The 25,799-nt window shown below is 45.0% G+C and overlaps 4 protein-coding genes across 4 annotated transcripts; 1 reads left to right on the forward strand and 3 right to left on the reverse strand.

The window, feature by feature from the left end:
• Nucleotides 1-176: 176 nt before the first annotated feature.
• On the reverse strand, nt 177-1,569 carry LOC120454280 (putative gustatory receptor 98d). The gene is made up of 4 exons (XM_039639449.1): nt 696-1,569; nt 561-637; nt 344-511; nt 177-287 (listed from the first exon to the last, which is right to left on the reverse strand). The coding sequence occupies exons 1-4, from the start codon at nt 1,567-1,569 to the stop codon at nt 177-179; spliced, it is 1,230 nt and encodes a 409-aa protein (XP_039495383.1).
• A 186-nt stretch (nt 1,570-1,755) lies between these two features.
• On the reverse strand, nt 1,756-3,139 carry LOC120454296 (putative gustatory receptor 98b). Its single transcript, XM_039639491.1, has 4 exons — nt 2,266-3,139; nt 2,130-2,206; nt 1,908-2,075; nt 1,756-1,851 (listed from the first exon to the last, which is right to left on the reverse strand). The coding sequence occupies exons 1-4, from the start codon at nt 3,137-3,139 to the stop codon at nt 1,756-1,758; spliced, it is 1,215 nt and encodes a 404-aa protein (XP_039495425.1).
• An 8,811-nt stretch (nt 3,140-11,950) lies between these two features.
• LOC120451903 (AF4/FMR2 family member lilli) lies at nt 11,951-16,008 on the reverse strand. Its single transcript, XM_039635912.1, has 4 exons — nt 15,859-16,008; nt 15,216-15,278; nt 14,980-15,142; nt 11,951-14,753 (listed from the first exon to the last, which is right to left on the reverse strand). Exons 1-4 carry the CDS (start codon nt 15,927-15,929, stop codon nt 12,258-12,260), a joined length of 2,793 nt encoding a protein of 930 aa, XP_039491846.1. The 5' UTR covers nt 15,930-16,008; the 3' UTR covers nt 11,951-12,257.
• Nucleotides 16,009-19,722: 3,714 nt separating this feature from the next.
• LOC120454229 (dynein regulatory complex protein 9) lies at nt 19,723-21,081 on the forward strand. Its single transcript, XM_039639330.1, has one exon. The coding sequence runs from the start codon at nt 19,723-19,725 to the stop codon at nt 21,079-21,081; it is 1,359 nt and encodes a 452-aa protein (XP_039495264.1).
• Nucleotides 21,082-25,799: the final 4,718 nt, after the last annotated feature.

Raw genomic sequence — 25,799 nt, forward strand, 5'->3', positions numbered from 1 at the left:
TGCTGTCATTGCCTCTATTAGTTAGTTGGGCAAGATAATCAGCTATCTGTTTTAGCCATTAAACATTTAATTAAATAGAAGTCACTTTGTACACCAAGGAAGTTACATAATGTTTTGTTCACGTTATTTTAATAAAGTGATCTGTTTAGATATTGGCCTCTAATTGAATTGCACATTCAATCCGTCATTTCGGTAATGTTATTTGTTTCAAAATATTTTGTTTCGGCAAAACTCTGAATTTTGAACTGCACGAGTAATATTACGTAGCCAAATATGGTGACCACCACCTACAAAGTAGATTGCTTAAATAAAAATACAATGAATATGCCAATTAAGATTATACCCCTCCAAAATAGTTTAGATTTATGTTGAAGAAGCCACCGCATCTGAAAAATAGCTTTAAATGTTGCATTTGTAGCGAGTATTCCCTCAGACCCATTTTAAGCATTGGATATTCTTCGGCTGCAGGCAGGCAAACAATTTGGTGCAGAATTCTCGGGATGCCATTATACTAAAATATTTTCGTAAATTAAAATTACTATTTCCGTAGTAAAACCTACCGCTTGAATGCAGAATTCACTATGCAAGCAGGCCAGAAAAATGGTGCTAGATAGTACGAAAATAACACCAAGCCGAGCTATAAGAAATATGCTTAAGTACGTGTATAGTTGGTAACTTCAGCGTACTATACTTACAATATTGACAGCAATCGTTGGGATTTATGGATTTTATGAGAGCCCAGTTGACAATGTGCAGGATAGTCAGGCCATTGAAGAAGAAAAGCAGCGCCACGGAAAGACTAAAATAGCAGCTAATCTCACCCACCTCCTCCCAAATCCGACCCACCAGTAGCTGATTGGTTTTCAGCGCCACACAGAGCTCCTTAATCCTGTTCCCGCAGCTGCAATCCTGCAGTTCTTCATGGATTTGCTTGAGATTGTGACGCACCCGAAGAATCAGCTCATAGATCAGGAGAACGAACAAGCAGTACTCCACGCATTTGTGTTGCAGCATAATCAGGATGATCTCGGTGAGCAATTTATTGGCCCAGTGGAGATACAATGCCAGTCGCCGAAGGGTGAGGCGTGGCACAAGGCCTATGATCAGGACCATCCACAGACCAATGCAGAGAGCCAATCGGAATCGAAAGCTCCACCAATACCTTCGTGCACTGAAGTCCTTTGAAGCATTATCTACATCCAGTTCCAAAGCCGCAATACCCTTATAGATACGTGACAAGCGGCGATAGTTCAGCAGTATATTTAACTGATTGCAAATAGCTATGACTAGTACTAGAACCTTTTGGACCTTTCCCATTACTTTGCTAAAGTCTTCCACGTGAAACTGATTCACTTCCTGTTGAAAGGCCACAATATTAACATAGCACTCATAACAAACCACCAGAGCAATAGAAACTATGAAACAACCATAGACGGCAATATAGAGGCCTCTACGTCGCCTTTTGAGAGTCCTGGTAAAAAATTCTGGTGGAGGTGTGAGTCCGAAGAGGGCTAAAACCTGAAGATAAGGACGTGCCGTGGCCAGCAGACGACTTCGATTCGCTTCCATCTCCTGCAAGTTGTCGATTGAAACTGACAACCTTTTTGCTCATTACTGCAATTACTGCCTTTTATTGGTTTTAAAAGATGATCAGAATCAGGAAAGCTTAAATGTACCTTTATTTTCATTCGTTTAAAGAGGAAAATACCCTATATATTAATTACTTAACTACTCTATTAAATGAGTCTTAATCCGCTAGACGCCGATACTTGATTTGTATCTGTCCTCAGCAATCGCCTGCACTTTGAATTGTAGAAGGATTATGACATAACCAGAAATGGTGACGAGCAACTGCAAAAAGTTCTATTCAGCGAATTGTTATAACTTTTAAATAAATTGAAGTTTACCCCCCCAAAGTATTTCAAGTTGATGTCAAACAATCCGGCGCATGTGAAGCGTAACTTCAGGTGCTCCATTTGCAGGGAGTATTCCCGCAAACCTCTGGACAACATGGGGAAGTTCGGGTCTGCGGATGTGCAACGAATCTGATGCAGGATTCGTGGAATGCAGTTATACTAGAAAGATTTATATTTAAAAAAAATTAATACTCTTAATTTGAGTAAACTTACCGCATTAATGCAACGCGTACACAGAAGACAGGGCAGTAGAAGGTTAATTATCAGCGTAGAGCAGACAAAGAATCGTTCTGTAAGATAAGCAGCATAAGGATTGCTGATTGCTCAAGATATGAGATTAATTTCCCACCATAGTGACAACAAGGATCGTTGAGGAACTTGTTGATGTAAACCCAGTTGACCATGTGAAGAATGGTCAGTCCATTGTACAGGAATAGCAGCACCATGGTCGGCGTAAAGTAGATGCCCACGTCGCCCTCCAGTCTCCAGATCCGTCCCAAAAGCAATTGATTGCGCTTTAGAGCCACGCAGAGAGCTTGGAGCATGTCCTGCTGCTCGCAGTCCTGGAACTCCTGCTGCAGCTGAAGAAGAGTGTGGCGCAACCGCAGGACCAATTCGTGGATCAGGAGTACAAATACGCAGTACTCCAGACTCTTGAGCTGCTGCATTATCATGACGAACTCGGTGAGAATCTTGAACTGCAAGCTGACAAATGGACCCATGGCTGTCATTGTTAAGCGGGGCATTGAACACATCATCAGGATCATCCAAAAGCCCAAACAGCAGGCCAGGCGAACACGGAAGCTATATCGTTGCTTTTGTCCACCAAAACACTGCGATGCCTCGTCCATATCGTTTTCCAAACTGGCAATGTCCTTGTAGATTTCGTCAAGTCGGCGATAGTTAAACAGCATGTTAAGCTGATTGGTGATTGCCATAACCGAATACAGGCTCTTTTGTATATTGCCCATCACTCTGGTGAAGTCAGCCACATTGTACTCCAGGACCTCCTCGTCAATGGCGATAATGTTTGCATAGGTCACAAGGAAGGTCATCACAAGGATCGCGGCCGCATAGCAAACATAGCCAGTCATCAAGTACCATCTAAGCCGTCTATGTGTAGTGTGGCCAAAACTTTGGGGCGGCGGTGTGAGGGCAAACACGGAAAAGATGTCGAGATATGGAAAGACTGTGGCCATGAGACGACTCTTCTTGGACACCATGTTGGATGAGTTCTAAAAACCAACTGCTGACCAAATCAGCAGTTAAGCCAGGTCCTGTGATGGATGCACTGTACCTGTGGGTACCCAATAGTATTCAAACTATCAGGAGACTATTGTAATTTCATATTGAATTGTGTAAAATGGGGAAATGGTAAAATGTGCAATATGCTTTATCGAAAATACTTCGTCCTGCAATAGCTAATGGGAAAATGTCTGTAAGTTCCAATATGAATACCCTAAAATACCTGCTTACCCAGACGGGTTCAGCTAAATGTGTACCTTACCCATCACTGCCTACTCACTTACCTAATTATTCAATATACCGAGGCAAGCCCATTTCACTAATTAGGTACACAGATAAGATGGGCTGCTTTTCAGGTGTGTGGGGTTTCGTTGGTTGGTTCCCAGTTGGCCAGTTACCCAGTTGGCCAGGACGATTTCTATCTGCTGTTGCCTGGCCAATTTCCACGTCATAAGGCTGGTAATTGCCATATACCATGCATTCCATGCAAATGTGGGTTAAATTGTTTTTGTCTTTGGCCAGTCATCAGCATTGTCTTTCAACGATTGCATGTGCATCCACACATTTTCATCTCTCCATCTGTCGCTTTCAATTGCTCCACTTTCTTGCTTCATTTTCCATTTTGTGCACATAATTGCACTTCTTGTGAGCCAAAGTGGGCAAACATCCAACGTCATCCACCTCACCCACCTCAACTAACACCCACATCCTTGTACTCATCCGCTCGCAAGCTGATGCTCCTGCACAATCCAAATCAAACGAAAACACCCCCTCCAGCTCAATCCCCAACCGCCTGCTAATCCCGTGCTGGAATTTCACAGGATCCCTGGTTCCCAGGATACACATTCACACACGAGAATGTGGATTTCGATGTGGGTGTGCAGGGGGGTGGATGGCGCGGCGGCAAGACATTGACGGGATTAAGTGTCCTTTTTAATTTTAAACTACTCCACTTCACTTTGCACAGTCAATGAGTGCGCCACACCACCACACTCCACTCCACGTCCTGATCCTTGCGAGCTAACATGGCTCGGTTAGGCTGCCCCAAGTTTTTGTTTCTTTTTACTCTGGCCATGTATGTTTCTCTTTCGAGTCCTTTTCTTTTAAGCTTGATTAAGCACTTTGTGTAACTCTATGACATGGACATGCATTTGCATGCTGCTCTTCGTGCCGATGGCATTTTTAATTTGCCAAGAAACATATCCTGATCCTGGACCACTTCACGACAGTGCTGTCGATAAACTCACCCGAGGAGATAGCTAAATAAAATAAATAGAGTATTTTAACTTTCAGAAAGTGTAAATCTAGACATTTTTATAATGCTGTATAATAACCAGGAAAAGAGCTCTGCTATTTTATATTAATAGCTGAGTTGAATCCATCCGAAAAAAGGCCAAATAGTCATAGGTGCCAGGACACTCAGCTTGAAGAGCTGCGCAAATTGCATGCATTAGCAAGGACGAGGTGATGAAGTGGGTGGCGATGGAGGTCCTGGAATGTGGGGGCTACTCATTTATTATGCAGGTCAGCGAAGTAACAATGACTTTGGATTATTGTTTCCTCCCTGCCGCAGCAAACAATTGAAATACAATAAAATTAAATAATTTTTAACAAGCCACAGGAAAGCGGAAGTGCTCGTCCATACTCACACACCCATACGCTCACACTCACACACACAGTCGCAGATTTACACGGCCTTAATAGCCAATCTCTGGCATTGGCGAACAGATAGTCCGTATATAAACCGCTTTTTTCCACTGCATTTTATCATTCTTATTATGAATATATTGTGCATTGTTTAAATTGCATTTAACTTTAACATAAAAAATACACATTTATACGCATATCGATATATTTTATTCGCAAAGGTAAATAAATCCACACAAAGGCACTGTAACTGTGTGTGTCGCGAGTGTCTGCGAGCCATAAACAAATACAATTTTATTATTTATTATTTATGTATTCATGGCCATTAAACGGATATCCGTGGCCATGGCGCATTAAATTGCACTGCCTCCTGCCCCGCCAAATACTGAGGTATGTATGTCCCCTTACCTTTTCATCACCTACAAGGACCTCGCCAACTTCCCCTATTTTCAATCCATAAGGCGATCACGTGCTGTTGTCATGGAGACAGCATTAATGCTCCTCCAGTTCACATCCTGATGGGGAAATGGAACGTAAGGAGATGCTGAGTTGCAGTTGGAGTCACAAGGATTATCAGGAGGGAATTCGTATAGTTGATCAAATTTCGAGTGAATAAGGTTTATTTGCAGTTATTGCATTGAAAAGTAATGTAAGGCACATTTATCTCCTCGAGTTTTGTGTTTAAATCATTTGTATACCCTGAAATGTGGTAAGTCAAAGTTTAAATTCGATAAATTTCCATTTATGCACATTTTAAGTGCGCTGCAATACCTTTGTGTAACTGGTAAACCCGAAATATCTGGCCGATTAATGCGATTGAATATCTCTAATTAATATTTACCCACAACTTATTGCCACCTGAGGCATGTGATAAGCTTCCGTTGCGCCATAAGTGTTTCGTTATCCGAGTAGAAATCGCTTGCCAGGATGCGAAACAAATTTAAGGAAGTATCAATTGCTTTCCTGAATGGCAGCTTTTGCTGGTACTAAAGCTGGGATCTATCTATCCATTCTCCTCCACTTCTGCCGCTTGCGGCTGGCGGTTTTAGTTGACTTGGCACTGGGAGTCTGTCTTTCGCTATCAATATGTAATCAATGCTTTCAGATAACTTTGCCATTCGCAGCAAGGCTTTTGTTTTGTACAAATCGCAAGACGGAGCACAAGAACCGGCATCGGTTTGGAGTTGGGTAATGGCTTCACCTAAGCCACCAGGCCACGCGAAACAATGGGTGCCTTGGATGGGAATGTGGTTGGTGGTGGTGGAGCATGTTGCAGGGAGCTTGGAACACGGGATTCCGAGATGGCGTGTGTCGCCAGCCTGGGGCGCACAAAGGGGATTTCAATAATACGCGCACAATCTGTGCTGAAAGCTTAAACAATAAAAGTGAAAATTCCAACGGAGCCTCTAGATACGGGGGATAAGGATATTATTGGGAGGTGCGATCCGTGCGCAAGGGTATAAATAAGTCAGATACTGTAGACTACACACGAGCTTAAACTGGTTATCTTGCGAAATATATTTCATTTTTATCAAGAATACAATATATTGTGTTATACCCTCAGACTCCATTTAAATTGACCCCTTCTTAGGTGTTTTCTGTGAAATGTATTTGCCATTGTGCTCTAACTTAGTTTCTTTCAGTGTGTTTCGTACCCCTATTCAAATCACGAAGCCCACGAACTTGAAACATGTCCAACGCTGAAAGAACTTAAAGTTCCGGCTGAGAGGAACAGGACAATGTGACATGTGTAGCCGTGTATCCAAGTATCCAAGTATGCAAGTATCCTTGCCATCGAGCTCCCGATTGTCTGCCATGTGGCCAGCCAGACAATGCAGATTAGCCCCCAATAGGAGTCGGTCCGCCCACCCACTCGAGACCTTCTCGTGAAAGACAAAAGCACTCAGCTGGGATTTTAATGAATAACAACATGAATAAGTGCGGACTGGGTCGCCGGTGGTTCGAAGACATATCCACAGCACAATCCACATCAATTACATTGCGGTTAGCTGCCATTGCCAGGGACTCGTTCACAGTCACAGTCACAGTCACTGGGACAGTCATAGTCACAATCACATTCACAATCAGAATGGAGTGCCAGGAGCACGTTCGCATATGAATATGAAATGCAGGAGCACATGGTTTCGGCCATATCGATGAAAATCAATTCCACTGTCATTTGGGGAATCTCTCAATTGGTCGCAAGCAGCTGAGAAAGTTCGGTCTTCTGTCCCAGTGTGTTTGTGGCACACTGAATTGTCAATATCAGTTGAGCTCAAGTTGATTTTGCTCCATTATCTGTGCAATTTGGAACACGAATCGACGACGGCTGCAACTGTCGTTTGGGATCCAAAATACCTTTTTGACCTCTTCGCCTGCGGCTTATTGGGCAAATTAGTTTTGCCTGATTGCAAATTGTGCAAGGACTTTGCCTCCATGTTCTCTTTTTGACAGGACGTAAATTCAATGTTATATATGTTGTACAGCTTGTTGATACGTTTTAAACCAGGCCCACATGGACATATGAAGCAACCAACCAACCATCACCCATCACCAACCATCCACCAACCATCGCCCAACTGATTTATGTTTATGGGCTTGGAAAATATTTGCGCCACTTCAAAAGCATTATGATGATTATTAGCATTGTTTGCCATCGTAGTAAAACTGTCATACGTGTCTGGCTGACTGTTGGCCCAACATTTGCAGTTCAACAATATAGGAAAAAGTTGAAAAGAGCAGCGCCAAGTGGAGCTTCGACTGGAGCCAAAGCTGTAAATGTAGCTGTAACGGACAAACGTGAAACGTGACCGACGTGATGTTTATGCGAAAACATTTTCCCCCATCATCTGAATAAGTGCGATTGCGATTGCGAGTGTGAGCACTGGCATTAGCATCCGACATCGGGTTATACACTCCCAGTTGTTCCCAGTATCCCCACAAGTATGCACATCATCAGCGAACTCAGCTTTTCCCCCAAAAACGAGCGTCGACTAATCGACAAAGTAAGGCGCAATTTTTAGGCATGCCACTCGTTTAAAGTAATCCAGAATTGAACACCGCAGCCGGATATGGCCTGTTGAAAGGATCCAAAGCCCCCAGGAAATTTCTGCTGAAAAAATAGCAGACACTGAACAAATGGCGGGATCTGGGCTGCAGGATCTCCTGCTTCGAAAGTTCCTGAGATAAAGGCGTTTATAGGGACTGAAGGACGGACGAACGGACAGACGAACGGACATACGGAGGACTCGACTCGGCTTATGATCCTGGTCAAGAATATGCATATATTCTGTATATATTCGAAAACGCTTCCATCTACCGGTTACATACATTCAAAAAATATATTACTCTATAAAGATGAGTTTTAATTATAAATTATGAGAAAACCTTTTTTAATCTTTTACGTATTCATCGGCTGCTAGTAAAAGGCTTCTAAAACTTGTACTTCAAAAGTTTAAAAGCGTTGTATTAGGCTTTTTCCGAGTGCCCATATGTATTCCACTGGCAATATCTGGATTGGGAGCCCAAAGTCTCGCTACGCAGAAGACAAGTGTGTGACAATGCTCCAGGTCGAGGCCCCAAAGTAGAAGTGCCTCGCAAACTTTGTGCCCCCCCCAAAAAGGAGGAGTTTCTGGGCGAACTTGCCTCGCATATGGCTGCACCTACAAGGATACAAGGACAACGTAAACGACACGGAGCAAGACACCAGGAATCGCACCCTTGCTGCTGCCGCCGTCGCCATTTTTAGTGTAAATATTTAAACAATAATAAGTTGGCGGAAAAACGTGGGGAAACTCTTACGCTGCCAGCGCGGCAAAGTGAGGCAAAAACTTTTGTTATCTTTTCACCATGAAAATAGCACGAAATTGAACAGGAAAACGCCGTCGGAGTCAGGTGAGAAGTGCTGGTGGTGGTAGAAAGGTGGGCGGATGAGGAGGAAGGTGACAGGTGGCATGGGAGACTACACATCGACGGGCATTCGACAGACAGAGAGGCAGACAGACAGACAGACAGACAGTCGGGCTGAAAGCAGAAAGCTGAAAGCTGAAAGCATTGCACGTGCACTAATCATCACGGATGGCGGTGCGCACGGGGAATTTGGCTGGTGTATCGCCTTTCATGTTTTCAATTAGCGTTAATGTCAGTGCAGGGCCCGATGAGCTGGAACGGGAACCGAAAACTATAGTATCTCTCTCTCCGTTGGCCAATGTTTGCGTTTTGACAATACCACCCAGCCCATTCCAAATAAAGGCTTGTTAGTGGCCGCGCAGACAAAGGGATATCGTATCACCAAGCCACAGAAAGTTAAAGTTTGTGAAAACTTCATTGGTTGCATGGCCATTGAGCAGGGTGGGTATTATAAATATATTTTATAATTTTTATTGGGAATATAACTCGTGCTGTTCGAGACGTTTGAATTTGAAGTTTTGCAGAACTTTCGACTGCGTTTCGAGTTACTAGAAGTGGAAATTAATTTCCGACAGGCTCAATCCATCATTTATGCTCCACCCACCCACAAAGCCAACTGCTTTATTCATAACATAACTGCTCTATACGAGTATAGTAAATATGATCAGGGAACGAACGACTTGCCTTTACCCCCGAAAATGTCATTTGCATAACCGTCAATCATACGCCACGTATGCCGGCTCTTGCTGTTCCACCTTGTTTGTTTCTGCCCCACTGGGTGTGCACACACACACACACACGATGCACAGCCATCGGGAAATCATACCACCATCACCAACACCACCAGCACCACCAGCACCACCACCACCACCACCACCGACAACGCCAGATCCCTAACCCAGCATATGTTCGATGGCACTGAAAATTTTGCTTCTCGATTTGCGTTTGCGTTTTATTTTGAAATTGAATTTCAACACTGATTATATTCTTTTTCCACACACATCGAATATGGGAATGTGCGATGTGGACTTGTGGGGAGTCCTGAGAATCCTGTGAGTTCTGATGGGGATGCATTGATTGGTTGCGGGGGTGGTGGTGCCGCCTGTTGTTTGCCGGGGGTGCATAAATAAGTGCCACTCAATTATGCAGACTGTGGGCGAAGCAGCCATAATCCTTTAGCTCTCCTACCTGCGACGTGTCGATTTGATTTGCTTTGCAATTTATTTTTTGAATAGCGCTGACAAGGACACACATCCTGCACCTGGTATTTATTATATAATGTTTGCTTTGACAAAACGCTTTATAAGCTTTTTGTAGCGGTGCGTTCACAAATCCTCCTTCCCAAACATTTTTGCAAATGTAATTTCAAGTCAAACACATATTTACCTTAGCACTTCGAGGGCTTTGGCTTTAATTTCAAAAGGATATTTATTGAAGAATTTTCATTTGGCGTAAATTGAGTCGGCAATTAGCTGCTTCATAAGAAATTGGCGTTTTTTTTCTGCCTTTGGTTTGACTGCGACGTCATTAACTGGAATTTAAAACCTTTTTTGCCGATGGAAAAAGTTTGGGTCAATGCAAATATTTCATTTGAAGTGACACAGCGTTGGAAATTTGTCTGAATTCTCTGCCCCCAAACTGAGGAAATTTAAATGTGGCCCATTACATTTTATATTGCCATTTGCCTTTGAGGTTTTGTGTGTTACATTTAATTGCGAATTTCTGTTTCTGTTGGAAAAGTACCACTTTACCCTTCGTCCATCGTTCATCGTCCATCGTCCTTGCCCCTCCACTGCCACTTTGGCATCTCGATTTTCTTCCTTCATTTCGCATCGGTTTACTTTTTCGCTTGTACGGCTTCAAATGTTCAACTCATTAAAAAGTGAAACAAAAATGGGTTCAATGCTCAATGGGAGGGATGTTAGTCTATTTACCCCGGCACTGCACCAATTTCCCAGCTGTAATTGGCTTTAAATACGGCAATACGGAAATACGGAAAATTCGTGTATATACGGAAATATGCAAAGGGACAGTTGCGTGTAGTGCGGCGTACTCCCAATGGTTTGATAAATGTTTAATGACTCGACCACAAAAATTGATTGACATTTGATTTAACTGTTTGATATGCTCGACTGTTGACATTGCGACAGCCCAATTATATGTATTAATTACATTTTTACTGTTGCCCGTTGGGTGCAGAAATTAATTTAAATTAAGTCGGCAGTGAAATAAGTGACTTGAAGTGTAATTAAAAAACTATATAAAATTGTTTAAAAAATGAAAACCCTCGGGCGGAAAATAAGTGCTGTGGACTCCTCTCATAAAAAAAAAAACATTCCATTGATTGTGATGATCGCATTGATGACGCTTGAAAATCGTAGAGCGAAAGGAAAATGTCCTTGGCCACTCAAGTTGATGGAAAACTGTCAGCAACAGTTGGAGGCGCTTTTCGAAAATGAAAATATAAACGCTTTCACCGCCTTCACAGGGAATCAAATTAAAATTTCCATGTATATACATATGTATATATATACACGCTTATGCAATAAAGTATATATGCATCTATATGTGTGGTGCAGCATTGTACTATGGCTGGCATAATTTCAATTAAGTTGGCAATTGTTGGCCAAGTAAGCGGCCGAGGCCAGATCTGCTTCTCATATCGGGAATCAGCATATTTGCTGGACGTGGCTTTAACCGCCTGGCCGCACATAATTAGTGTCATTGGCAGCGATCCCGGCCAGAAATGTGGGCCAGCGAATGTTGCCGGGCGGGTTGAGGTAATTTCGAGGCCCGGGGCAAAGACAATTGCACTTTTGATAAATTGCGGCCTGGCGGCAACAGCTGCTGATCTTATTACCGATGTCGTTAATGAAATATTTCCCAGGACGTTCGCGGTGTTTATGTGTGTGTCAGCGCCAAGTATAAATGGGAAATATTGCGTATACGCACAGTTAACAGCTGAATTGTGTCAAGGCTGAATGTGCGTGGTAAACAGAAGTGACAAAAATGCAGTAAAGTGCAGTAAATGCTCTGCTGTTGTACATGCAGTAATACTAGGCGTTTAAACAATGCACAACAACCTGTAAATAATATATATTAATATTAAATCACTGTTTACCCAGCCTTAAAGCATCTGATATAATTAAATTATCAAAATACAAATTAAAGTTTTTTATCATGCATTTTAAAGTTTATTCGCTTTATTTGACATGCGACTAAAATTATTGAATTAAACGCGCATTGTTAGTTTTTGTCATCGCCTAAGTAAGCAACAACTTTTTTGTGCGGCTTGAGGTTCGCCATTTTCCCCTACTTTCCACGTATTGGTCGCTTCTGTTTTATTTTCCATTTTCCTCTCTCTCTCTGGGTTTCCGGGATTTTTCCGAATTTTTTTCGCCCAATGCATTGGCAATAAATCGAGACGGTCGTTCGCATTGAATTTGGTTTGGGTTTGGGTTTGGGTGGCTTGGCGCTGCTGGGCTGGTTGGTTAACCCAAATGGCAACAAATTAGTGCTCGAAATGTTTTCAGCGTTGTTCTAATTCTTCGCCTCGCTGCCGGTTGAAAAATCGAAATCACTCTCGCTGCCGCCCGCGGCTGGGGGCGTGGCAGGATGGGGGGCGGCAGGTCCTGGATTTGCGGCCTGGGTCGGTTTCGCGCTTGAGCTATCATCCGTTTCGCTGCTGTCAACGAAATTAACGCGCTTCTTCTTCTTTAGCTGCTGCTGCTGCTGTTGCGCATCATTAGGCGCCGCTTGTTTGTCTGTCGTCGTCGAGAGTATCGATGTGGGTTTCAGTGGCTTACTGGTGGCCAGTGGTGTTGGTGGCTCCGCCGGAGCGGCTGCACTCTCCTCCACTTCCGGTGTGTCTTCTGCTTCTGGATAGGCTTCCTGCTGCTGCTGTTGCTGTTGCATCAGTTGCTCCTGAGCTGGTAACTCCAGTTGCTCCTGCTGCTCCTGCTGCTGCTGTGGATCCGACTGCTGTTCGTAGGCGCTGTAGTCATAGTTCTGCACAGCACTGGCATCGTACTCCTGGCCAGCGTAGCTGCCATCTGCCGCATACTGGGTGGCATTGGGATCGGCTATGTACTGACCGCTCGCCTCATCGTATATATAGCCCGGATAGGCATTGGGATCATAGCCGGCCGCATATTGATCGGCCTCGTAGTTGCCGTAATCCATATTGGTGTACTCCTGCGGCAGCACATCGCCACCACCGGTGTCATCCACCGTAGTGGCAGCAGCTTCGGTTGCCACTGCTGCTGCAGGCACATCTGCAGCAACTGCAACTGCATCCGTTGCGTACGACTGATGCTGATAGTCTGCGGGATTTCCGATTTCGCTGTAAAGCGGCTCCACTTTTGCGTTTTGCATGGGCTGCAGGTTGGCGGAATCGATGCTGGCATAGATGGGCTCACTGGCATCGCCATAACTGCTGGCATCGTATTGCCCGTACCCGGACAACTCTGGCTCCACTTGCTGTGGCAACTGCTGCTGTTGTTGCTGCTGTTGTTGCTGCTGTTGTTGCTGCTGTTGTTGCTCCACCTCCTGAAGTTCCTCGGGCGATGGGTTGGTTGCCAAATTCTCTAAAAATCCCTTGGCTTGTACGCCAGCCATCGCCTCACCTGTTGTGGCAGCTAGTCCTGCTGCTGCTGTCGCTGGTACTCCTGCTCCTGCCACTCCAGCTCCTGCTCCTGTCAACCGTTCGCCGTAAATGGCATTTTCAATATTCTCAATCGACACACCGGTTTTGGGGTCCTGGCTGCTTGGCGGCGACAATTGATTACCCCTTGCCAGCTGCTCATCAACCGCAGCCGCTGCTCTTTCGAGTGCCGCCCGACTGGCTTTCACTTCGTCCAGCAAATCGTTGCTGATGCCAACTTTGCCACTAACCGCTGATCCGGCACCCACACCCATTCCCATTCCCATTCCCACTCCAAATCCAGATCCAGATCCAGAACCCAGCTCGCTGGAACGCACGTTCAAGGGGCGTTTGTCTTCGTGGGCGCTGGCTATGGGTGTGGGTGTGGATGGGGATTGGCCATTCCGCCAGGTTGACTCATCGATTTTCAGCTCACCAAAGTATGCTTCAAAGTCGTGGGAGGGCTGCTGCTGATGCTGCTGCTGCTGTGCCTCCTGGCCTCCTTGCTGCTGGCGTGGTATCTGTTCTGGCTGTTGTTGCTGATGGCGCTGGCCCGGTGGCTCATTATGGCCAACGACAGTTGGTGATTTTTCATACTCGACTTTAGTCACGCGTGAATTTGTCCAGCCATCCAGGTCGCCGGCTTCCCTTTGCGGTTGCCCAACCGCATCCTGGCCAGAAGTTGCCGCTTCTGCAGTCGGCAGCTCTGTTAACGTCAGCGACGGCGACGATGTCTTTGGCAATTTATCAAATGTCAGCGAGGATGTGGCCAGCGTGGAGGAAGTGCTGCTCAGTTGTCCCGCACCCTTCTCCTGGCTGGACAAAGTCGATGTGGGTGTCGCAGGACCTGCTCCTCCTGCTCCTCCTGCTGCTGCTGCTGCTGCTGCTGATGCGCTCGCTGTGGTAGACATCCTGCCGCCCAGCTCCGCCTGATAATCACCTGTCAAGTGGGGCTGCATGCGCTCCGGTAAATCGGCATTCTCATTATCAAAGGCGCGCAGTGTGGCGCGCAAATCGAACAGGTTCGAGGTGCCGAGGGGCGCTGCAGTTCCGCCAAAGAGCTCGGGATAGTAAACAGGATGGGCAGCCGGCATGGGGGATTGCTGCATGGGATGCATGGACTGCATGGATGGCATGGGCGGACCTGCAGGACTTGCTGCTGCAAACTGGGGCGTCAACAGCATGCCCGCCTGCGTGGGCGTGGCCATGGCAAACGTCCAGTTCTGCGGCGTCGACTGCGGATTGGTCACCGTCACCTGCGGCTGCGGTTGTTGCACCAGCACTGGTATCACACCGCCGGCGGATGGAGCCGTCGATGGCGATGTCGTCGTCTGCTGGATGCAACGCAATGTTTGATTCTGCACCAATTTCGCAAAGTACATTTGGTATTGCAGCTGTTTCAAAAGCGGGGAAAAGAAAGATTAAGATAGAGGCTGCGCGTGATGCACTTGGAAAATACACAGTTGATAGTTTGAAACAAACAAATATAAAAGTTATATCTGTTGCTTAGCTTTATACTGTTAGGTTTATAATTTAAATACATAAAAATTGGCTATGCTTGCTTTCCTATAATTTTACTTTTGGAACATTTTCTGTATTTTCCAAGTGTGATTGGCTTACCTTCATCATCTTAAGCCGCTCGCTCCGCTGCGACATGGCAGCCGTTTGCTCGTCGATCCGCTCCAGCATGTGGACCAGTTTCTTGTTGCGCTCGTTCCTTTTGACTTGCTCCTCCAGGAACTCCTGGTACTTTTGGCGGCTCTTGTGGCGCACCGACTTGTCGCTGCGGAGTGCAAACACATATCCGTTTACCTTTTTGGGGAACATGATGGGGAGGAGGGACAAAAGCTACTTACAGCTCACTGCGCTTCTGCAAGATTTTATCCAACTTGTGCTCCAGCTGCTGGCGATTATCCTCGCTGCACGGAAAGGAAATCGAGAAGAAAGTCGAGGCAAAGGACATGAATATCATTTGTAAGCTGCTGCACATGCACACGAAAAGCTTGGGCGAAAAGCTGACAAACCCAAATCAATGGCCATGGCTTTTGTGCCAAAGGGCATTTACAATTTTCCACCGAAATGGTATTTTATAACATTCAGCTATGATATAATGAATATACTATTTGTACTTCAGTTAACGTTAAATATAAGTAGTCTTCAAACTGAAATTTTCTACCTTCGTTTTTTACTCTAATGTTTTCTAGTATGCAGTTTTTATTTATAACCTGCGTTTTATGATTCACTTAATTAAATTACATTTATTTGAAACGCTTATAATGAAAACAGCAGTGTGATTAAATTCAATAACTGCATCATGAATAAATAAAGAAACCAATGAATAATTTAATAACTTAATCTTTTTTGTTGCGTTTTTGAAGTCTAGTTAACCGGCTTAATACTAAATAATGGCCTACACATAATGAATAGCCCATTATTAAGGACCATAATAACATCTTTTTATGGTTTGCTATTAATATTTTGTATTCCTGATCTGCTCACCTGCGCTGCAGTTTCTCTTGCAGCAGCTCCACCTGCAGCTTGTAGTTCTCGAGTTCAGCTTGGGGAAACATGGCTTGAAACGGAGTATCCTCGAAGTATCCTTGGGGTATCCTTGCGACAGCTGGCCGTTACCGCTGCGATCCTTGCCACTTGGCGGCTCCTACTCAACTGGCCATATGCAGAACAACTACTCGCTATTGACACAGTTTGTGTGGCACGGGGCATATTAATGCGACAGTGTGTTCTATTTTTGAGGCAAGTTTATTCGAATAGCCGCATTAAATACGCGTTTGTATGGGTGATTGGCATTTGTTGTTTTGTTGAGTCGCGTTGTCATGGCTGCCCGGTTTCTTGGCCCTTCGTGTCCCTTTGCGTATTTATTTTGGTGGTTGCTTGGCATTGGCCAGGGACACTTGGCCCTTATCGATTTCCCTCGTCGACTTCGTCGGCTTTCCCAACGTGCCACGCATTGAGGAACGCGGCGGCAACTAACTTTCGATTTTTCGCCCCATGAATTTTACACTTTGCTGTCGTTTTTTATGTTTTCCCTGGCCCGAGCCTGTGTGGTATACTAATTACACGGCCGGCAAGTAGGTCACTTCTTTTTGAACTCCGTCCAGTTTTTGTGTTCTTGGCCAAAAAAAACGTGGTGGGTCGTCTGGGGTCACAGGACCCGGCGGAGCCATTTATAATGCATTGCACGGGATTTGCCTGCACGAGTGGGCCCAGCTTCTTCCATTCCTGTTCTGATGAGTGTAAACACATGTTGTTGTCGCACACTCGCACCCCCAATTACACTGGCCAAAATTATCGCACATTTGTGCTTAAAACAGAGCGGTTTTTAAATGAAAAATTTTATATGTAATAATAATGCTTTCTTGGGCGAATTGCTACCTAATTAGATCTCATTTATGATATCCCTTTCTAAATTATTAATAATTGGCTGAACACTTAGAATAAAATGTATTGCAAATTACTACAATATGAATTTATACTTATATTATTATTAATAATATTTTTTTCCATTAATTTATATAAATGTTTAAATTTATTCTTGTTAGCTACATTTTTGGCATCTATTTTGACCTGTTTTTTTCAGTGCATTCGCTACCACTTGTGCTCGTCCAAGCGTGTGGCACCTGAATGTGAATTAATGGGAGTGGCGTCTATCACTCCCCCGGCCGCAGACAACAGCGCAGGACCTCTCTCACACGCTGACATATTCGCACGCTCACCACGGTGTCCTGCCTGTCCTCCATGTCCGCCATGTCCTGCATGTCCTGTGTACGTCCCGTATGTCCGCCTGCCATCATCAGCCTTCCCAGCGTCAGCAGTGACCACTCTCGTGCTCCTGCTCCTGCTTCTGCCAGCGACCCCAAAGCCGCAGCAACTCCGTGTCCTGCTTGACTTGCTCCTGGCTTTCGCTTTGGCGTTGTCGTGGCATTGGCTTCACTGCCTCGTCCTGGCTCGGCTCCTCTCCATGTGGCACACGTATAGTATATGCCGTGGTTGCGGGCCGCAATATAAAATTTTGGTTATTTACATGGGGGAGGGATAACAAACGGCCGGAATGGGGTCCTGTCATATGTGCGGCAGGTTATCTCCGCGGTTCCTGATGGCTCAGGGGGCAGGGGGATGGCTGCAAGGATCAGGGGCGCTGTTTATAGGGGGATATACCATAGCAGTTTGTATTTTCTAGCTAGCCTTGGATGTTGGAAACTAAGAGATGAACCTATGGCTATTTTTGGCATTAGCAAATATAACATTTTAGATCAAACCCCTTCAGTCGCCTTCCTTGACCTACGCAAAATGGCAAAATAAACTGGTTGCCAAGCGACCTGAACCACGGACAATTTATTCCTTGTCGCTACCAATTCGGTTAACTGAAATACGCGTCATTCTTTAAGCGTTGTCCAAAAATACTCAAAGTGCATTTATGAGTAGCGAAACCTCTTTTTGAGGTACAATCTCCGAGATACTTTGGCTTAAAATTAAACACAAGAAACTTAAGTAGAGAAAGATACCTGTTCCTGGCGAAAATCGACAACATGGCAGTTGAGACAATTGAGATGGCGAACTTGAGAGGCCGAGAAGTATTTACATATTTATTATTTAGCCGGAACAATTTGCGAGTAGGACCTTGAAGCTATTAATATCCTGGCAGCTTGGCATGTCCTGGCACCCAAGTAATTCTTTTGATTGGATATTGGCTGAGTGCGCACAAGGATATCAATGAAAAGTTTGTCATAATCGAGCATTTGCATTGGAAATGGTCGTCGTCGAGGGGGGAAAAGGGAACCTAAATGGAAATTGAACATTTTTTGCTGGTGGAAAATTTTGCTTGTGGCTTGTGGCGAACTCGGGCGATTTATGTGTTTGACTTTACGCTGCAGTTGTGCCAGAAAAGTGTATGTGAGTGCTTATCAGGCGCTGCACAGCGCACTCTTTTTTTGGGGGCACTTAATTTTGGCTGGCATCCTTAACATCCTTAACATCCTTAACGGTCCTGAAATGGCGGCAATGCGCGACCCGAGAGCTTCTTTTGCCGATTTGCAGTCAATGAAGTAGAAAACTGAAAACTTTTTCTTCTCGAGTCTATTAAAAATAATGGCAGCTGAAAGCAGAGCAGACCGCCAAGTGCGAACTGCTGCTCCCTCCATGTGTGCCCCCATCTCTTTCTTAGTGCCCTACTTCCCTCTCTCTCGCTCCGCTACTCGCTGTCTCTTTCTCATTCTCTATCTCAGCGTGTGTGTATGTGCGAGACATCGGCGGGCTTTAAATTAATGTCCACCCTGCCATTTTTCACCACGGCCTGGTCGCCAGACAACGCCGCCCGGTGCATTGACCACTTTCGGTGGTTTGCCTTTAAAGCGCTCTAAAAACCCCGCAGAGGATCAGACCTACTGGGTACCTATTACATAAGGTGTGTTTAAGATTTTGTTCATACTCATTGAAATAAAATATAACCATTACCTCTTAAGTTTACTTTTAAAGTTCCTAGATAACTAAATAATATTGAAATAAAATATAACCATCACCTCTTAAGTTTAGTTCTAAAGTTCCTAGATCCAAAAGGATACACGTCATAATTTCCCTTGTTGTGCACCCATAACCCAGGGTAATCGAAAGGTCATACCATAGTGTGCAATGCCAAAGAGGTCCATGTACTTATATTATTTTTAAACCCTGTCGCTGCGGGCATGCTGGGAAATCGGTCGTAAAAACAGAGTCCTGCGAAGAGCGAACGGCGAACGGCGTGCAGGTTTTGCGGTTAATGCGATAATTTAATTGTAATGCGGGTCTGGAGTCCTGTGCGCCAATAATTTAACTTGCAATCAGCGCGGCATTTATTGGGTTAAACATATAAGCCAAGCGAAGAAGCCGATGGGCGAAGACGCATACTTGCATGCCCCAAGGAGTGAATGAACCCCAAGGATACACGGCTCCAGTTACAGATACAGACACAGACACAACTACAAACACAGATACAGCGCAGCGAAAGGGAAAAATGAAAGAGTAGGACCCAAAGGAGCCAGAGGATGGCAAATAAATTCAACGATTTCTGTTCTGCGTGCAATAAGGGTTCTGACGCAGTCAGTTGGGCATTTTCGCACGTAAGCCACGAGGACGATGACAGCAATGAAATATGCAAGCCAGGTCCCGAACTCAAGCATTTTTCCAAGAAGGAGCCGGCGCACCATGAGTCACAAGCTGAAAGTCGGTTGAAAATCCGAGTTCATGTTGGAAGCCAAACATTTATAAACTTCCACAGCCTAGCAACTGTTGCTGGGTTGAGCTCCAGGGATTGGCTTCCAAAAAAAAAACCCTTGTCTCGCCGGGCAACACATTTCGGTATTAGTTGCCATGTCGCAAGGACACTCGACGCAGCAATTGCTGGAGCTGCGACGCATCCTGCTGCTGACCGTCTATAGGAACACATTGAATCAGCTGATCCTGCAGCAGCGTTCGCAGCGCTTAAATGCCCGGAAACCGCTTTCGTTGCCCGCTTCCCTGCGAAGGCGACGCAGTTCGTCGATGGGGGAGCAGGAGAGGCCGGAACGCGTACTCATTACGGGCAAGGTGCTGCCGCGACTGGAATCCCTGCTGGGTGAGCAGGAGAACGATGCCGATCTGCTTGATGAAGATGTCCTAGATGCGCTGAAATTCGAGAGGGATATGGATGCGCTGCGAGCGATTTTCGAAGTAGCCATGAATGATCCGAAGTTGGCAGAGAAAAGTTATCCCCAAGATCAGGATGTAGAAACTAAGGAGGAGAAAGAAACAAATGTAGAAGGTAAAGATGAAGATGAAGCTCAGCTGGATTTTGGGGGTATGAAAATTATGTGTCTGCAAATCAATGAACATCAAAAACCCTTTGAGGATGCACAGTTCGAAGTTAAGAAGGATGCATTTAGGGAAGAGAACGTGGAGTCCTTCGATGACAAGGACATGGCAAACCTTCAGATTGAAGTGATAGAAGCTCCTTGTCTCGATGATAAGGGTCTGGAAAACATTAAGCAAGCGATTGCCGCCTTGTGTGGCAACAAAAGTGAGGAGTCCCAGGCTGCCCAGCAGCTGCAGGAGGCCAAGGATGAACTAAAGCAACTCAAGGTGGACCTCGAACGCGAAAAGTGTGTGACCAAGGACAAGCTGCAGGATCTGGAGGAGCGCATTGCCGACACCAAGTACAAGCTGCGCTGTGTCTCCCGGGTCAATGACCTCGAGTACAGCCTGGTGCAGCGCTGGGAGGAGGGTCGCCTGGCCCAAGGAACCATTTGGGGTGAGAACGCCGAGCGGGCGTACTTACGCGACATTTTGGACATCAAGCAGAAGCTATCGCGCGAGGAGCGGGTAAGTGCCGAACTCCGCTCCTTTCGCCAGCGAGAGATCCTGGAGCTGCAGGCCAAGATTAAGGAGTGGCAGGAGCGCTATGTCAGCGAGATGCGTCGCGTGGATCGCGAAGCTGAAGCCTGGGAGCTGCGCATCCTCGAGCAGAAGAAACTGCTGCAGAAGCACCAAGAGATCTACGAGGAGCGGATGACCTATGTGCAGGAGTATCGCGCCCAGAAGGCGGAGGAGCAGCGACTCCTGGACCTGCAGATGCATCGCATTGAGTGCGCCGTTCGACTGCAATCCTGGTGGCGTGGCACAATGGTGCGACGCGGATTGGGTCCATTCAAGAAGAAACCCAAACGCGGCAAGCGGGGCAAGCCCAAGAAATAGGACACTAGCTACTCATTCTAGGAAGTTTATACTTAGCTAAATGTAATCTATATAAGTTAATTAATAAGTTGCATGATATCTTGTAAGCTTTCCATTTGACTTTCTCAATGTAGGATCGATTTTACTTTCAATTTGACTTTTTACATGAAAGATCGATTTTACTTTCAATTTGACTGTTTACATGAAAGATCGATTTTACTTTCAATTTGACTTTTTAAATGTAGGATCGATTTTACTTACAATTTGACTTTTTACATGAAAGATCGATTTTACTTTCAATTTGACTTTTTACATGAAAGATCGATTTTACTTTCAATTTGACTTTTTAAATGCAAAATCGCTGTTACTTCCCTTGCCTGTTTAACCCCCAGTTTTTCTTGTATTTTCTCGCCGTGCTTTTCTGCCGCTTTTTTTCTGAACTCCTTCTCTGAGCTTTACCCTTGCTTTATGGAAATTAACTTGTGACTTAAAACCAATTAAAAGTTGGACGCGCTGCAGTTAACACGTCAGCGGTTGGCTACTGACGTCGCCCTTAATGACATGCCGCCAGTGTCAACAGGCGCAACTCGAGAACTGTTTACGCGATGCGATAATAATGCTGGGACAGTGCTGCAGTGGAGGGAGTACTGTACTGGTGACCCAGTCGACGAGAGTGGGGGCAGCAGTTGAAGTTGCATCTGGAGTTCCATTGTTTCAGCATTTCATTTGTGTTGCCCGTGCTGTTCTTGTTGCTTGTTTCTTTTCTTTGCCGCATTTATTTATCCTTTATGCCGGGCAACGGCCAAAAGTGGTTTATTTGTTGCGCCGCATTCATTCATTGGCAACACAAATGGGCGGCTCGGCAGGCCCCAAGGGGGCGTGGCAGTTGTGCCACTGCGTCTATATGCATTTTGTTTTCGATGCGTGCGGAGGAGATAAACTGCGACAATTTGCCCGGTGAATGAGTGGAACTTTTTCACTTCGTTGTAGCAAAAGAAAAAAAAATGGGAGAGAGAGTGGGGAGAGACAAAAACAAAACTTTCCCACTGGAGTGTGCCAGTGTGGACATTGCAATTTAAAATATAATTAATGGTCGTTGCAGTAATTTATTGAATTTGCATGGCACAAGGCTGCATGGCTGTCATTTCTTGTTTGCCATTGCCGTTTGCCAGTTGGAGGTCCCTGTTTGGCGAATGTCCTTGCGCGACTCCGGCGAACGGAGTGTCTGCACATGCACCCACTTTTGTTTTAATGCACTCCGCCCGGTCAGTTCAGCTGGATCCTTCCACGGCATTGTTGCCGCCTGGCTGGCCGGTGGTGCAACAATAACATCCCGATAATGACTGCCGAAAGTCCATTTGGTGCTGCAAAAATAATGCCCGGTTGCCACTTGGACGCAAACGTTGGCGAACGAAAAGTCTTGCCAAAAAAAATATCCTACCAAAAAGTGTAAAAAAGAATGGACTGGCCAAAACTGTGCTGCATTTTCAGAGAGAAAATGATTTAAAATACACATTTATTCATTTACTAACAGTCGAATACAAAACAACTGGCTAAAAATCACTTGAATTTTAAAAATTCATATTTCACCACAATTAAATATGTCACTCGCAGAACATATAATGAAAATTTAAGTTAATAAACTACATTTTTGAAGCGAAACTAATACTATTTTTAGGCAATTTTTAAAAGCTCATAAAAAAGTTTTCCCTTTTAATTACAAGTGGTTCGTTTTCTTGGCTCCACTGACAACTTTTTTTGTACACCCAAAGAATGAAAAAAAATTACCAATTTTGAAACGGAGCAAAATGGACCATTTTCGGCACCAGCCAGCAAATGTGGCCACTCTGGAATGCCGGGCCTATTGTTCGGCCGCCATGGCGGATGAATTAATGGAAGATGGAACTTGGACTCGGGTTGCGATGCATGGCGAGAAGGCGAGAAAGAGGGCAACAGACAAACAATCTTCCACGCTTTTCCCCTTTTTCCCCTTTTTCCCCTTTTTCCCCTTTTTCCTCCCTTTTTCTCGCTTCATTTTCCGCAGCTATCCCAGCTATCTGTGGCCAGGTCTTTTGCTCGTTTTGCGCCTGGTCCAAAAGCAACTCATTCTCGCTTCCTGCACTTTGCATGCCCCGCACTATTTGCAACTTGAAGAAAATGCTCCAGCGAATGCTCCATAATGGCCAACGCCACTCCCCCGTCGACCATTTCCTTCACTATATATGTACATAACTAGAACTCAGGGCGTTCCGTGTCATGTGCGTTACTTAAAGCATACAAAATGGCATGGAGTTGGCCTTTTTAAGTGAGAGAGAGGCGCCATTGCATACCCGTGGGCTCACCGGTGGGGGGAAAAAGGACGCACCGAGGCACCCGAAAAATTTACATACAAATTAGGGTTAATGAGCAGTGAAATTGTTATTTAACTTCAGTTGGCCCGTTAAGCGCTTTAAAGTGCCGGCGCACCACTTGAGCCAAAAGTGTGTTCGAATATCTAGCGTATCTCTACGTACGTATCTACGTATTTGTGTACTTTGCGACACGTTTTCGAAATTCTCTTTAGAACCGGGCTTAAATGGGTGTCCTTTTAGCACTTTATCGCTTTGCCGCATAACAAGAGAGTTTAATTAATAATCTTGCGCATAATTCATAAATTGATTATTGCGCATACGCCACGTGTTCTTAAATTAATTTTCATTCATAACTTTATATATGCATAGCCATTTGTAGAGTTTTTACTGCCCCGCCGCGGCAGAGTGCGAGTTATATTTAAAATTTAATCAAACACTTTAATTTGATTAACAGCGCACGTCTTTCAATATAAATTTATGGCCGCACGACGCATAATCAGAGACCAGAACCGGAGCCGGAATGCCGGACTGCCGGACTGCTGGATTGCTGGATTGCTGGACTGCCGGAGTGCCGTTGAGCCGGAGTGCTCCAGTGACCAGCCGTAAAAAAGGGTTGACCACCGCCCGCATATCCGTACCCGCCCAACCCGCTTTCCATCCCCCTCGTCTTTCCCGGGCTTTCAACACATCAACGCCGTCATTTGATATGCGTACATGGAGGGGAATGGAAAGTGGGCGGAGCTGGCTGGGGTGACTAATAGCAGCACGTACGTTTGATAAAATATTTTATTGGCATGTATGGGTGGCGTCCTGACGGGCCCAGCGATTTTATAGATTTTCCTAATGCTCCGATGGAGGGCGCTTGCCTTCTGTTTAAAACTCGCCTCATTCTAGGCGCAGTTTGCAGCAGAGGCCAAGCAAAAATACTTCGCACTTTGAAGGCATAAAGCTTAAGAAAATCTAAATCTAAATTTTCCCCTCAATTCATAAATATATGAAATTGTTGCCTAATGTAGAAAGCCTGACTCCATCAATTTGAAGTACCATAGAACAAAGTTCTTACACCAAAAGCAAGCAAAGTTCCTATCTTTTATTGATTGTTTTCGCCATGCACTTGCCATAAAATTAGTGCAACGTCCGAACGGCAATTTGGCCGCACAAATCATTTTAGCATAATATGTATACAACTCTGTGGAGCTGTGGAGCTGTGGAGCTGTGGAGCAGGCCAAACGAACGAACGAGGATGGCATTTTTATTGGCCTACGTGTCTTTTGTGCCATGGCAGTTGCCACACAACAGAACACAACGCACTATCTCGTCATGCGAATCTGGAATAAATCTTTCATTTCATTTCTGGTGCACGGAAGTCACGGCCACCGGTCAGCAAGTTTTTCGCTTTTCGTTTATCCATTTTCATTTCTCGACTGCGAGAAATACCATGATGATATGAATGCCAAACAATCCGAGAACGCTGTCATCTTTGAGCGGATACTCGATTTTCGCTGCCGCATTCCAAATCGAATCGTTTGGCATAACTTCACAATTAGTTTCGAGTCATGGATGGTGCGTAATTTATGCGCATTCGAAGGAATGAGGCCGCGTTCAATGAACCTGTCCACATCAACGCACGACCCACTAAATTGAATTCTTTGTTTTGGCACCGAAAGCAGCAGCAGCCAGAAGCTACAAACTCCATGGCTGGAATGGCAAGAAAGCAAAAAAAAGAAGGAAAAAAAGCAGAGCAAAGTTTTTAGCAAACGGCAATTTTCTGTTATTTCATTTGTTTGCCTGCTTATATTGCCCAAAGTAGTTGTTTTTCTTGTTGCTGTTGCTGTTGCTGTTGTGGTTGTTGTTGCCAGGACGCCCGTTTGGAATTTTAAATATGGCGTCTGTTTTGTTTGAAAACGGAAACGAGTGTCTGTCAGTTTATTTGCTTGTTGTTGCCGTCGCAGTCCCCAAAAACGAAGTCAACCAACTTTGGCAAAGGAAATGCCGCCTAATGTGTTAGTTTGTGAGCCAGCCAGCAGCATGTGTATTATAGGTCGCTCTGTTTGTCCAACTTTTGCTGGCAATTGAGAGGCCGTTGCCAGCGGCTCTGTTGAATGGGAATATGCGTGCGTACTCACATATACATATGTATGTATATATATTGCATTCACCAACGTTAAGAAATGATTTTTTAGGGCTTAAGCAAACCAGGAGTTCACGCACAAAGAAAACAAAGTGGCATGACCCTTGGATGTCTGTAAAGTCTGGCTGAAAGCATTTAGCGGCTAAAGACAGAAAATCAGAATGAATGATTTTGTATGTTCGGAATGTATACTTTCGCCCCTTCTACAGAGTAAGTTGCCTCAAATTTCAAGCTCTTAAATGCTTACACACACACAC

This window comes from Drosophila santomea, chromosome 3R (genome assembly GCF_016746245.2).
Source record: "Drosophila santomea strain STO CAGO 1482 chromosome 3R, Prin_Dsan_1.1, whole genome shotgun sequence".
In the NCBI taxonomy this organism is placed as follows: domain Eukaryota; kingdom Metazoa; phylum Arthropoda; class Insecta; order Diptera; family Drosophilidae; genus Drosophila; species Drosophila santomea.